Source organism: Mixophyes fleayi, chromosome 5 (genome assembly GCF_038048845.1).
Source record: "Mixophyes fleayi isolate aMixFle1 chromosome 5, aMixFle1.hap1, whole genome shotgun sequence".
Lineage (NCBI taxonomy): Eukaryota > Metazoa > Chordata > Amphibia > Anura > Limnodynastidae > Mixophyes > Mixophyes fleayi.
This window is the reverse complement of record NC_134406.1, coordinates 67983147-67997763: the sequence shown is the minus strand read 5'-3', so window position 1 is coordinate 67997763 and position 14617 is coordinate 67983147. Positions and strand designations below refer to the sequence as shown.

Below are 14617 nucleotides of genomic sequence, written 5' to 3'. Positions count from 1 at the left end.
GATGATGATGATGATTGAACTGTGCTATTTAACTTTAATTTCAAACTACAACCTTTCTTCTATATACCAGCCCGCTTGTCCCAATGAATTGTAGAGACCGCAGGAAATGTAAATGACCATGGGTTATTGGTATGGTGTTATACTGCAAAGTTAATTTGTTAGCAAAGTGCAGTGCTCTTCTGCGGTTAGTGGGAATGTCAAAGTCTAGAAAGCCACGCAAGGGAGCAAATATGAAAATTATTTATTAAATAAAACTTGCCTCCTTTCACATGGTGAAAGTGGCAGCTCTACATATCATTGACAGAACCTGAGGGGATGGGGGAATTTGGCAAAACAAAACATTTCTCAAAAAGTGTAAAAGCACATTTTCAACATGGTGAATTATGCACTTGTTTTTCATAATACAAGCATCCAATTTACATGAAAAAAACCATTACAAGACACATAATAAATCCAATGGTAACTAAAAAGTTTTTTTTCCACTCCTACTTTTAGAAGAAACAGAATTTGCTCTGTTTTGAATCCTCAGATTACAAACTGCCTTCACAGATGGTACAAAATCATCCCATTACACTTATGACATCATAGACTATCTTGTTCTCGTTTTTGGGTGTGACTTGAGCATTGTGAGCTCCAGGTGGTTCCAAACCTCAGAAAAGTAAATTCTGTAAATATAATCTAAAATTGTCAAGATATTTACTCATAGGCAATTATACATCTGTCTATGGTGAGTTGTCGTTCAGGGCACACAGTTTATGCGCATTTCAAATGGTGGTCTAATGTTAATGTGCTATGTCTATATAACTGCCCTTTACTACAAGCCCTTACACAGATCACCATGGAGTGAATTTTCTCTACCTCCTAAGCACGGCAATCAATAAAAGGCAGATTAATTTTGGGTGGGAGTAATGAGCACAGGAAAGCTCTCTTTGTAACACAGCTATCCTAGACATACTTGAAGAGGTAAGTCAAGACTGGCAGATATATAATAATTATTTATGTATGGTTTTTGTAAACCTGCTTCACTAAATTCTGAAAGTCCAATATTTGTATTTAATAAAAATGGAGGTTAACAATTTGTAGGTGAGGTTTACAATTCACTTAGATTAAAATCTTATTTTTGATTGGCAGGATGTAGCTTCCTCAATAAATGTTGTTTAAATCTGTCCTCTTCTACACATAATTCACTGCCTCCTCGCAGTTTGAGCAGCTGATGATGCAGCTCTTCCTAAGAATCTAAACTAGTATTGTGGTATCGGGAATTTATATCTGAATGCCATTTATTAGCTTAATCTTTTATATGTGAGGAATATATAGGGGTGTGGTTCATTTTGATGTAGACAATATTATTACTTTATTATTTTCATAGCAAATTTAGTGCTGGGACACTGCCCACGGCTATCAAGTATGTTTAAAACCTTGCTTATTTCTTTATGTATGTTTGCATTAATGGTTTGATCTATGATGGCCACTTTGTAAAGGCAGTACACCTCTGTAAAAGTAAAATGTGTATACATCTTGTTATAGGTTTTGTTGAAACAATAGCACAAAAACTTGCTTATCTTGATATTGGTTAATTAGAAAATTAATCAGAAGCTGCCAACTGCATGCAGTGTAGGGTTGGCATATTTCTGTGAAAGGCTAACTTATATTCGTCATGCAGGTTAATTTATGAAAGTCTAAAGCTCTGGCTCCAAGGTGCAAATGAAGTTGTAGTGACATCATACTCCTAGTCTTGTGCAAATGTGCATGTACATCGAAATAGTGGTGTAAACTCTTATGTTCTGATGGGAGGAGATCAATAGATTGTCATTGATGACTGAATGTGATATAGACACTTGTGTATGTACTCGTTTTGTTCCCGCATACAAAAAAAGATATTTGAATGAACGGGGCATGTTTGCAGTGGTTGTCCCATAAATTAATGCACTTGTCTAGTTTGCAATACATTAGCCTCATGCCTACCACATACAGAATTGTGTCCAGCACAATAGTATCATGCCTAAAATAATGGTATTCTATCTCCCACTATCCTATGCCTATTACACTAGAGTTCAGATAACCATAGTCCCATATCTCTATCACATCCTTTCCTTTCTCCCGTCTTCCTACCATAACATTCTATTTCTTGCAATGTTCGTCGTCTTTCTACATTAGTGTGGATGAGCTTGCCCTGTTGATGTTGAGAGCAAGCATCACAATTGTATCCAAATTGCAGGGCCCATGTCCGATGAAACCACAGGTGACTTCATACAGAAAGGCTGAAGCAGTTTCTTAGTGAAATTGTGCTGGATTAATCCTGCGAAACAGCAGTTTCCATCAAAGGCCCAGCTTTCTGCTGCGAGTGTAACTGACAAAGGCCTATGGGCCATCATCTGGACAGAGCAGTTTTAAATTTATACTTGTAAAGATAGACAATCAAAGGAAAGCATCTGAAGTGGTTGAGTCTATTATCTCTTTGCCTGCTTGGTTACGTAACCTTTATAGTAATCCTGATTAAGTTTTTCATACCAAAGTGTTATAAATATATGCAGTTCTTGTTTCCTCAAAAATTTCAGCTCCTAAAAATCTGCCCTAATGTTAAGTAATGATCGATCTATTTGTGTCTTGGCCCTAAGTGCCTTAATTTGTCTGCAGCTGAAAATTAGGATTGGCCTCTTATACCACTAGATACATTTTCCCAGTGATGCTCTGTGGTACATGAACTGTCTCTGAATGTTTTTTCTGCCTCTCGCAAAGATTATTTGGCTAAAATCTTATACTCCCTCAATAATAAACATATACTTTTTCTACTGGAAAAAAACTCATGACCTATATTGTGAGTGGGGCCTGGAATGGCACCTTTGTTAGGCCCATGTTAATATCTCCCAGAAATGAATGCCATGGTCTTGTCGGTGTATAAAGTAGGCAGGTAGTTAAGTCTGTTTGCTCTGGAAAAGCAGAAATAGAAAATGTATTGTGTTTTACTGGTGGAATTAAATACTAATGTTTTGAGAGGAAGTCTGTAGGCCAGAGGGAGATAGATTCCTCAATCAATATTGGTGGTGCAGAAATGACTACATAGGAGAAGAGAAAAAAATTACTTGCATTATTATCATATTTTATTGATTTTAGTGAACCTGTTGCAATATTGATGCTGTTTATTGAAAAATTCATGGTAATGTGAATATATGGGGGTAAAGGGCTTCTTTTCTGAAAAATGTTTACATTGATCTGTAGTGGATATTCCAGACTAAGGTGTAAATTTATCAAGCTGTGGGTTTGGAAAAGTGGAGATGTTGCCTATAGCAACCAATTAGATTTTAGCTGTCAGTTTAAAGAATGTATTAAATAAATTCTAACTAGAATCTGATTGGTTGCTGAGTGTTTCAATGGGTACTTCCATGGGCCAGTGGTAGACATAATGTGTTATCAAATAGAAATACTTGAATATTGTGCTGTTCCAGCTAGGGACATTTAAATTGCTGTTGTGGTGACAGGTTGAAGTGAGAAGGAACATTTGGCACAAGTGCAGTTTAGTGCTGAGGATTCTGCATGTAACATTTTCAGAGCTAACTTGGTGGCATGTGACAGGGCAGGAACATTCCCTATTCACCTGTCACCTAGGTAGAGATTGAGCTCCTATGAGAACTGGGTGGTAAAGCAGTGCACAGCGTTCAAGCATTCCTTTGTGACACCAGTTTGACATTTGTCCCTAGATTTTCAAAGTCATTCATAGAAGAAAATATTTGATACAGACAAAATAATAAAAATCATTTCTGTTTAGATTATTATTATTAATGGTGTTTTATATGCAGCAGTGCCTGGTGCATGATGGGAAAGGGAAGTCGAGTAGTTGTTTGTGGAATGGCAGCAGTTGGAAAAACAGCTATACTTGAGCAAGTGCTGTATGGAAACCACACTGTTGGTGAGTTATTTTACATCTCATATGGTTGACTGACAAGTTCACTGTCGATTCTCTGATTCACAAGCAGATTTTTTCACAAACCCTCCTATTGCATAGAGAAACGGTGATGTTGCAGGATTGTTCTTTATAATGCAGGCACGTTTGCAGCAATGCAAGTGTTGCTTGATGTATCATCACCATTTATATAGCGCCACTAATTCTGCAGCGCTGTACGGAGAACTCATTCACATCAGTCCCTGCCCCATTGGAGCTTATAGTCTAAATTCCATAACATACACACACACACACAGACAGAGAGAGAGACTAGGGTCATTTTTGATAGCAGCCAATTAACCTACCAGTATGTTTTGGATGTATTGTATGTATGCTGCCATATGAAACATTCCTAGTCACAGACCCTAATAGTTAAATAAACTGCCTTGCTAGCACTATTATGTGCTAGAGCTGATGGTGACTTTTTGCCCACTTTACCTGTTTAAATCTAGGCTTTTTAAACCATGCACAATCAGAGTAAAGCATTGTCTTGGCACATATCTACCACACAGTATTGGCCACTTTGAGGGATCCCATCATGGAAATGGCCAGTTAGCAGAGAAAGGAAAAAAAAATGATTTATGCCATATAAAATGAAATAATTAGCAGCTACAGTATATCTGTGGGAGGGAGGAATCGCATCCGATTTGCTCATTGACTGAATACCTGATGTCTTGGTTTTGTAAAAAAAGAACTGTTTTTTTGTGCTCTTGGCAGGTCAGGAAAATAGTGAAACCTTGGAAGATGTATATATTGCTTCAGTGGAAACAGAGCAAGGTGTTAAAGAGCAGCTGCGCCTTTATGACACACAAGGACTTCAGGAAGGAACAGAACTGCCGAAACACTACTTCTCGTTTGCTGATGGCGTCATTCTTGTCTATAGCGTGGACAGCCTAGAATCATTTAGAAGGGTTGAGCAACTTAAAAGAGATGTGGACAGGTTCAGGGATAAAAGAGAGGTAAAGTCAATGTTCACTATATAGGTGCACAGAAGTAAATATGTAAACATTCCAAGAATTGAAGATATAGTTTTTATGGGTTGTAGGGAAAACCTTTATTACAGTGCACATAACACGTTCTGTCTAAGCTTACTGTAGGTCAGCCTAAAACAGCAGATTAAAGCTATGTTCAGAGTTTAGGTTATAGTGGTTAGTGGCTTGTTGCCACACTTGGACACGTCCAGCTCTGGTAAAAACAACAGGGGAAAGAAGAAAATTAAATATATGGTCATGTCCCTCCTGGGTGCTTCTCTACACTAATGCCTCCATTTTTATTCTAAACATGTGAGAATAGCAACACGTTTAGACCATATGTGATATATGATCCCTAGTATTGGAGCCATATCATCCATTCATGTTATTTGTGCTTTGTGTAATATGCTTCAGAAGTGCGTAAACCCAGAGCATAAAATAGTCCTGTGAATGAGCCCTATGGCCTGCAATTATTTGGATATTTCATCTATTGGCTACAACTGTTTTTTGTTTTGATTTTTAATACATCCTACATAGTCAATTTTTTAATTCAGTGATCATATTTATAATTCTGTTACAGGGAAACTGTCAAAGACATAAGACACATCTCTAAGCAATAACCTATTGAAGCATTTGTAATTATACATTTATATCTTGCCAAACGTTGACAACATTTTTGTCTCTCTCCTCTCACTCCCTTCTCAACTCTGCAATTGGGATTCTGCCGCCATCATTTAACTGAGACTGCATTCACAAATGGCCTCTGCTGCTGTCAACACTGCTGATCACCCTCTTTTCCTACACACCCTTCATTGCTTTGGCCTTTGTGACACCGTTCTTTCCTGGTTCACTTACTATCTATCCAACCGCTCCTTTAGTGTGTCTACCTCTGGCACATTGACTCGCACTATCTAAAGCCCCATAAGGCTCTGTTTCCGGCCTTCTGCTTTTCTCACTGTACACCTTATCTCTTGGGAACGAATTCTCTCAGCCAGCCTCTAGTACCACCTCTATGGTGACGACACCCAAGTCTACCTCTCCTCCCCTGTCCTATCTTGGGTGTCGAACTGTCTCTATACTATCTTCACATAGATGTCCCAAGGCTAACTAAAGTTCCACCCAGAACCCAAACCTCCCTCAGAGTCAATATCCTCAAAGAAAGCCTGCTGCCTCGACTCCACTCCGTCTGCTTTATTCCTCACATCCGAATATGTCCCCTTGGAAATATTGCCAGAAAACATCATTCTTTTTACCCAAGATGCCACAAAATCATTTATCCATTCTCTCATGATCTCCCACCTTGACTATTGCAATCTCCTGGTATCTTGCATTCCCCTCACTATATATCCCATCTTAAATTATGACACAAGACTGATCTTCCTTTCTCACTGCTCCACATCTGACATAAACCACTATGCAAACCCTTACACTGGCCTCCACCACCCCTTCCTACATATCAAACCGCATCCCAAAATATTCTCCCTCTTAGTTCTACTTCTGCGCTTGACCAACTTATGGAATTCTCCACCACGCCCGATCAGACTCTCCAACAGCCTGTAGACCCCAAAACTTTAAACGCTCTGAACACCCATCTCTTTATTACAGCGCACCCTACTCCCACCTATATTACACACAATAGTGCACACTCGCAACTCCACTCTGAGCCACACTTGCTTCTCTTCTGTAAGCTGTGCCCTCTTACCTTTTAGACTGTATTTCTCTCTTATGAGCAAGACCATCACTACTTTTTGTCTGAATTTATTTTGTCTACCTTGCATGTCCTGTTTTCCCCACTATAGGGCACTGTAGAGCAATGTTGTGCAGTACTAATAAATAATAGTAAATAACTCCCACAGAGTTATTATTAACAGTGCAAAAACCCCTAGCAACTGAAATAGATTGACCAAAACTGTTTGGTTATTAAAAAATGGCACTAAAATAATCCCCAGCATCTGTTACAATCTATTAAATTGTTGTTGTTCTTGGATTACTCCATATTTCCACCTAATGTTTGTGGTGCCTCCTATAGCTTTCACATAAAAAAAACATTCTCTCTACACAATGCATGTCTTTACAATTGTCTTATGATGGCACAAGGAATTATTACTGTGTTTCCTTGACTTCCTCCGTGACTGCACATACCAACTGGTTAAGCTTCTATTCCACTTGAGTCAATATAGGAAAAAAGTTGCGCTCCAACTAACGCCACTACTCTTTCCTCCTGTGAATATATCTGAAAACCACACGTTATAATGGCACAATTTAGGATGGGAAAGTATGTTATAATGGAGGAAATCAAGAAAACACAATTAACAGTAATAATTTTCCTTTGCCAAAGGGTGGTAGCCAAGCAGTTATTTCAGTTCAGTACAGCAATAAGCACTACTACTAATCCCACTGAAATTATTGTGATACTGCTTGGAGAAAGTATACAGAGAGGATCATCCTACTGCTGTACATATTTCTTCAGTGGAGGCAGATGTTTCCTCTGGCCATGATACTGTCATTACTTTCATTGAATATGCCTCAATAAAGTGTGTGTGTGTGTGTGTATATATATATATATATATATAATATATTTTTTTTATTTTTTGTCCTGAGTAAAAAAATAACAATATATATTTGCTTTGTTTTCCTATGCCTTCAGTTGAGTGAAGACAAATCTTGAGATGTGCGTGACTCAGCACATGTGTGTAAATACACTAATTTTGGGGATTTTTATTTAATTTGGGCCTGCATCAGGCCCAGTATGTCTAGGCAACCCCCCCCCCCCCCCTAAATATTTCTCAGAGATGGCTTTAAGTGATTCTTTCATCAAATAGATGATTCAGCCATGCTGCTTTAAATCTTGTACAATCTGTGACGTAGCCAAGATGTTGCTTCCCTGGATTTTGCTTTTATCGAGATCGTGACAAGATAAAGCTATTTTAGACTTCCCCTTTTTGTCTGAGTGTACGACTGTACATTCTGAACACTTTGATCCTTGCTTTTGCTTGGTATTCCACAGGGAATATCATGTGGCATGTGGAAGACTTATACAAGATTGTATCTCTGTGATGTGATATATTACCAGCACTCTGAAACTGTTTCTCAGTTATTTTGTATTCTCTCTTGCTACATCCAGGACCTTCGAAAATGTCCTTGGTGGTGTTGACAACTAGAAAAAGACTCTTCTGCATTCAGGATAGATCACCTTAAATCTTCTGGATTTATACATAGATTTTTTTTTTCTTCTCACAAAGACTCCATGAGACTTGCCCTATTCTGTACTCCTGAGACCTGTTTACTCAATATTAACTGTGAGGATTTTACAGATGCAGATTAAAATTAATAATAATAAAAAAAAAAAACACAACATAAAATCAACAACCAGGCTTCTGTTGGCTTTTTGGAAAGCATAGCCCCAGCAGCCTTGTCTGCTTCAAGTCCATAGGGAAGGGTGCTTCTCCCTGATGAAGCCATTCTCCAATTGGGGCTGGTCACCCTTTCTCCACTCCACTTTGTACTGATGTACAATCCTGTGAGAATTTAAGGAAAAGATGTAAGCAGCAGAGGCCCTGCGTGAGAGGGATACTGGTTGAAGATGTTTCTCCATTGGGATTCTGACTTCCATGAAAGGCCGGTCCAGCCGCCTCCACCCTACTAACGTACGATGACAGGGGCCATCTCCTCCTGGCAGCGAACGTATCTGCAGATGAACCCATTTAGATAATATAAAACTTGGTTAGCTATTTGAGGCTTTGCATAACTTCCGGGTATGTCTTCTGTCCTATCTAAATGGCAAGGGAGGATTATCCCCTTGGCATGTGCTGCCGTGGAGAAGAAGGAAAGTCAAAGTATTATTACTGTATCTTATTCAAGTAAAATATTTTACATTATGTATTGTTTTTCTTTTTTTTACACCTCTTTGACTCACATTCAGCATTCCTGACAACCTTATACCTGTGAATGGAGAAGGTGTGCTGACATAATAATCATAAATCTCCCTACACTGGTAGTGTGCTGTGGATGGTGGCAGCATGATATAGAGCGCTAGAATGTGAATTAGCACTAAGGCTTGTTCAAACCTATGCGCTGTTAATGGACTTTTCAGTCACTAACAACAAACACCTAAAATAAAAATAGGATGAATAGATTGTTATGGGCACATTCCCAAAATTGTATAATATTTTACAGCAGCAAGATCCATTTATCATGCACTAGTTCATACTGTATTGGTAAATGAGCAAAACACATCACTTCTTCAGGCATTTTACCCCCTTTTCCCAGCACTCATAAATAAGCCCTAATTGTGTTTTAAAGTTGGGCACCACAAAAAAGGTTTTATTTTTAACATGGCTCACAGCAGCAAATGTGCAATAACCCACGGCAACCAATTAGCACTTACCTTGTCCAGTGCAGGTTTGACAACCAAAGCAAATGTCATCTGGTTGCTGTGATTTATATATAACTTATAGTGGTAAATAACTGTCAATCTCACGGAAAAAAATAAAATACTGAAAATATATAGTTTTTAGAGCCTCATTGTCTGCTGAGTCGATTACAGTAACTTTGGTATTTTTCACTTTTAAGGTCGTGACCATTGTTTTGGGAAACAAAGTGGACCTGGCAGAGAACAGAGAAGTGGACACTGAAATGACGCTGAACTGGGCAAGAGGTGAAAGAGTAAAGCTGTGGGAGGTGTCTGTCACAGACAGGAAGACCTTGATTGAGCCATTCACAGTGCTGGCTAGCAAACTCAATCTGCTCCAAAACAAATCCACCTTTCCTTTGCCTGGGAGAAAAAGTAAGGGGACCCCCCTCTAGTGACAATTACTAGTTCAGAATGTTGTAGATCTATCTCTGTAGTAGAACAGTACTGGCTTTAACCAAACTGCATACAATTCTGTTCTTGAGCCAATGTACATGATCTTGTACCACTTCTGCTTTCAACACCAGCTTTCCTTGGCATTTGATATTTTTTTTTTTAGTTTTGTGCATAATATTTCAACCTGGGTGATAACTATATAGATTTGGGGGCTGTTGGAATGACTTTTACCAGTTCTTCAATAAAGCATTAAGTAGGGATATTCATCTTTCATACCAAGAATACAATACTATTTGTTTAAATCTGCTCCCTACAAGAGATTATTCCTTTTCTTCACAGCATGGCTCTCCTGTGGGTTGTGGTGGTGTCTATCCTGCTGTTTTCGGCCTGATGTCTCCAACTGATTGGCATCTCCTGGCATCACTCACATGGACTGCATCATCTAATTTATGGTGGTGCCTTTTTCAAATGGTGTATTATCTGATGCTATTTTATCATTCCAGTCATCTGTTTTAATATTGGCCAACATTAAATAAAGTTTTCACTAAAAGAACTTGTGTATATTGTCAGTGCCTAATAGTATAGATTCTGGCTACATACATATGGGCACTTTGTATGTTCACCAACGTTTGTTTTGGGAGTTATTCACTGGACACATTGCGGGGAATTGAATTTCCCCTGAAGTACCGCTGCGTAAAAACTATTACAGTAGCAAGTTACAAGTAGCTGCAAGCAAAAAGCTGGCGTTAAAACTACCGTAACAATGGTAATAGCGTGCAGGCTGCGTTATTATTAAATTTATTAAGGGGCAATATTAATGTATAATTAACTTATGGGCCAAATTACTTAAGGGGACAATTATGGGGCCAATATGGTAGTTAAGGGGGGCAATACTATTATTGATCCCTTAATCAGTGCCGTAACTAGGCAGGTGCGGGCGGTGCCGTCGCCCAGGGCGCAACAGCCGCCCGTTACCTGGCCCTGTATCTGCAGGCCTTTACTTCCACAGGTGCGTTCCACTGGCAGGAAGCTCGGCATTTGGAACGCAAACTTGCGTTCCAAATGCCAAATTTCCTGTCAGTGGATGCGGAAGAAAGTGGAAAGCTGAATTCTCGATTATTGTGGGCGCTGTGGTGAGGAACAATTCGATACTGTCCCCGCAGCCAGGGTTCATTCTGTTTTCTCCAAGATCTGGAATAATCGCACTGACAGCACAATGATAGCGTGTTAACATATCTACAGGACGATGCACAATGTCCTTCTGCTTAGTTGCTATCTTTTCTCCCAGCGCAGGTCAACAAGGGACCCGGCCACCCCGTACCTGCGGGCACGGACACTTCGCTGTCTCAAGGTTGTGGAAGATTGGAGTGTGGGAGCCGGGCGCTTAGTGGAACTGTCAGCTGAGCCATTTGCACCTCAGTAAATGGGCTTGTTTAGTGTGGAGCTGTCAGGCAAAATTTACATTCCGAGAGTGGTAAATCGTATTTGTGAGGCGATGTGTTAAAGGTGATTCTGTTTACTGGATAGCATGAAGCTTTCAAGAGCCACAGGGCTGACCTGCGTTTCCTATTTACATAAGTACTTCATTGCAGCATTAAACATAGACGTATAGTCTTCACTCTGCTGATATATATTAAAATGAGGTTACATTAGTACAATATACAATGCAGTATATACTGATCTCCTACTGATACAGCATAATACACAGGGTAATTGCTTTGTCTGGCCTTGTATCCGGTGTTGACAGTAAGGGAACATTTTTTTTTTTTGGGCTATTCCTGAATTCTATGAAGAGGAATTGAAAGAATTGCTGCAGAAAGTGGTCAGATGCTAGCCACACCCCCACATTAAGTTGGCCACACCCACTTGACAAATGTCACTCCCACTTAGATGGGGGGACGCCAGTGCCCTTCCTCGCCCAGGGCACTAAAAGGTCTAGTTATGGCACTGCCCTTAATGTAATGGAATATAAAATGTCCCACAAGTTTTATTTTGCCCCTTAACAATTGTTCCCATAAGTCAATGACGTTTCCTTATATTCTGAATGGCAGAGTAGCTGACACAGCATGTAGTTTGATCAATCTGGGCTCTCACAACTACATCTTGTTATGGCTGTTTTGCTGGTGGTTTTCCTGGAGGCTTGTCAGACAGCAGCTTAGTAAATGTTTCTGTATTTTGATCATGGTAAAAATCAGGATGGCGATCTGTAAAGTGATGCTTTGTGGAACTGGTTTCAGCTGTTTTACTAGTCTGTTTAGCCTTTAGTAAATGCAGTGGTCTTGAAATCACCATAAAAACAGCCACTTGTGGTTTAAGCAAACTGCTCTTTAGTAAATCTACCCCTACATCTCATCAGCTGCCACAACTTGGTACATGAGAGAGAATGCTATGGGTTTCTGAAATGCTTTCCAAGCTGCATCACTTAGTGTTTTGAAGATGGGGAACTTTAATTTCACTGCTTTCTGACAACTTGTTTATCAAGGGTCAGTTGTGTTCTTGTTCCAATCATCATCATACATCTTACACCTACTTACTATGCTTGCTTAGAATACCTTTTAACCAGCATTGTGGAGTCTCACATTTAATGACAATATGTGTAGAGGAGGCAGCAGGGAATACTGTATGCTAGAGTTGCAACTTTAAAATATGTAGTTTCACATATGCAAACACTAAATTGCTATCCATGTTTTGAGCTGCTTTTAGTACCTAAACCAAGTTACTGTACAATCCTCTCCAATACAGGTAGCTTCTTCGATAGTCTATGGTAGTGAATGGCAACAGACTAACTGAATAAGTCAGAGGGTTAAATGAGGCATTAACACAGGTATTTAGCAAGTAATCTATTAGCTGTAGGATAAACTACTGTTTAGGTTGCATGAACACTTTGTTAAAGCTCATATCTGATATGAACAGAGTTTCCGTTAAGTAAATATGCAATTTGTTCTTTGGAGAATAAGGACCTCTGAAACCTTATCACGTTGCCCACCAGTTTTCTTGGGAGAATATTTCTATTCAACTATGCCGAGAAGGCAGTATAGCAGCTTGCATAATAAAGGAGATGTTCCAGATGCAACACAATGTGAGAACTTCTGGAATTACTGCTTGTACAGAGATTCTGGTGGCTGCAGTTCAGTCAGGCAGCAGAATAATCTGAAGAAAATAGTATCTGAAAATAGTGCATGTCCAGTTTTCAGAGGTTCTATTGTGACACTTGAACAGAGTAAGGTTTTCTAAACTAGTCTTTAAAACGCCCACTTATCCACTTCAATTAAGTTTTAGATCTTAAGTAAAATACATTGTTCAGTGTTAAGTAGACTTTTCACTGCAACTCAATCTTAATGCATCACCTCCCACATCTTTAGCAGGGTCATGATGGGATCTGTCATTTCAGCTGTGTGACATCACTGGTCCAACCCAGTAGAAGTCATATTGCATTTCTGCACAGCAAATACACAAAGCAGTCAGACTGCCTGCTTAGAAAAGAATCTCCCTATACTGTATAAAATATGGAGACACCTTCTATATTAATATTCTTGAGTTCAATATGTTTGTATTTCTCCAGTTGTTTCCTCTTCAAAGAAAGTTTAAAGAAAAGAATTTCCCTCCTAAAATGTGAGCCTCCCTGCAAAGTAGTGACAGATCATGAAGGACATAATCCCTCAAGTAGAAACAATATAGCTATTTCATTATACAGTTCCACTCAGTAATAGACAGCTTTTGATATATACATAACTGGCTTTTTTAGGGGTATGAATGCCCTTAAAGAAGGGGGAAATAATTGAGCAATACAATTTTGTTTTTCCACTTTTATTAGCACGGTAACAAATGTAGACTTCATTAGCCTACAACATATAACCAATCCACGGGAGTAATTCTTATCCACTTTTACATTTAAACAGCTTAAGGTATTTCACTACAGGTTCAGTTAACACCTCTTGTCAAAATTCACCAACATACAAAAAAGGAAGAAAAATGATAAAGTGTAAAATGTTTTCATAATTCAGATACCCAATTCCTCAGATCTTAGCCCAGAACATCACACAGGTCACTCAGTGGAGGATTTGGTTATTTCCCTCACACAAACCACAACTCATCTCTCATACACAACAAAATATTCATTCAATCCCTCAACAGAAAGACTTAACACAGAGGTCTACAGTATAATCAGCTTAACTGTACAAAATTAAATTGCTTGAATAGTTTACATATCACATCCAGAACAAAATGGGGAACATTACATTCTTTGTACTCCTCATTAGATAATTTTTTTTTTTTTTTCAAAGGTTTAAATGTCTGTTTTGCAATTATGTTAGGACTCCAGTCAGTTAATGCAGAAAGATACCTTAAGTTACAATAACAAAATTCTCTGGAAATAAAAGACTGAATAAAATCTGTTATAGAAATAACCTATTCTTTATCGATTCCCACCCTCCATTGCTCAGTGAACAAGCAGCTCTTGTGGTGGTGTGTAGAAGGGTATTTATGTAGCATATCTCTTGGTCCATTGTCTGGCCATTCTGTCATGCTCTGCTCTGTTGGTCATGTACTGGGTGGCGATACTTCCGACAAGAGGGTCAGCTGCAAAAGGAAAAAACTTGCGTCACTGCTGCAGAAAAATTATCTATCAGGACTTCCAATCAGTAAAACATAGTGGTATAGGGGCAGGGGGATAAAAGGACAACAACTACCCTACACACACACACGTAATTAGAGAAAACACAGTGCAAATAAATAAATATAGGAGACAAATCCCAAGCAATTGTTTCGGTTTGGGAACAGAGGCCAAAGACATTTTATTTTTGGTTAGTGATAGACAGTATTTAGTCTTTCAGAATTAAGTTCAATTATTGATAAAGTGGCCTACTGAAATACCATGTTGGCAAGATATTTTAGAGGTTT

General features: G+C 38.9%; 2 protein-coding genes and 1 long non-coding RNA gene across 5 annotated transcripts in view; 2 read left to right on the top strand and 1 right to left on the bottom strand.

Moving 5' to 3' along the window:
- LOC142158418 (uncharacterized) overlaps window positions 1-14617 on the top strand; it is a 401996-nt gene that overhangs the window by 229173 nt on the left and 158206 nt on the right. The gene's annotated exons all lie outside the window — the stretch shown is intronic.
- On the top strand, window positions 740-10271 carry NKIRAS1 (NFKB inhibitor interacting Ras like 1). 2 transcript variants are annotated; one of them, XM_075212336.1, is made up of 5 exons: window positions 740-963; window positions 3798-3907; window positions 4658-4899; window positions 9484-9697; window positions 10058-10271. In XM_075212336.1, exons 2-5 carry the CDS (start codon window positions 3811-3813, stop codon window positions 10120-10122), a joined length of 618 nt encoding a protein of 205 aa, XP_075068437.1. In that variant the 5' UTR covers window positions 740-963; window positions 3798-3810; the 3' UTR covers window positions 10123-10271. The 2 variants fall into 2 exon arrangements, with proteins under 2 accessions (XP_075068437.1, XP_075068438.1); XM_075212337.1 differs by lacking the exon at window positions 740-963 and adding an exon at window positions 1216-1405.
- Window positions 13510-14617, bottom strand: part of UBE2E1 (ubiquitin conjugating enzyme E2 E1) — a 29397-nt gene continuing 28289 nt past the window's right edge. The window contains exon 5 of the mRNA XM_075212335.1: window positions 13510-14296. Coding sequence (XP_075068436.1) covers window positions 14199-14296 — 98 coding nt within the window. The 3' untranslated portion in view covers window positions 13510-14198. The remainder of the gene's footprint in view (window positions 14297-14617) is intronic.

Excerpts from the sequence above, each read along its gene's own strand:
- NKIRAS1 (XM_075212336.1), top strand. The coding sequence starts at position 3,811 with ATGATGGGAAAGGGAAGTCGAGTAGTTGTTTGTGGAATGGCAGCAGTT. Across the intron at positions 3,908-4,657 it reads GTATGGAAACCACACTGTTG|GTCAGGAAAATAGTGAAACC; the intron begins GTGAGTTATTTT and ends TGCTCTTGGCAG. Across the intron at positions 4,900-9,483 it reads GGTTCAGGGATAAAAGAGAG|GTCGTGACCATTGTTTTGGG; the intron begins GTAAAGTCAATG and ends TTCACTTTTAAG.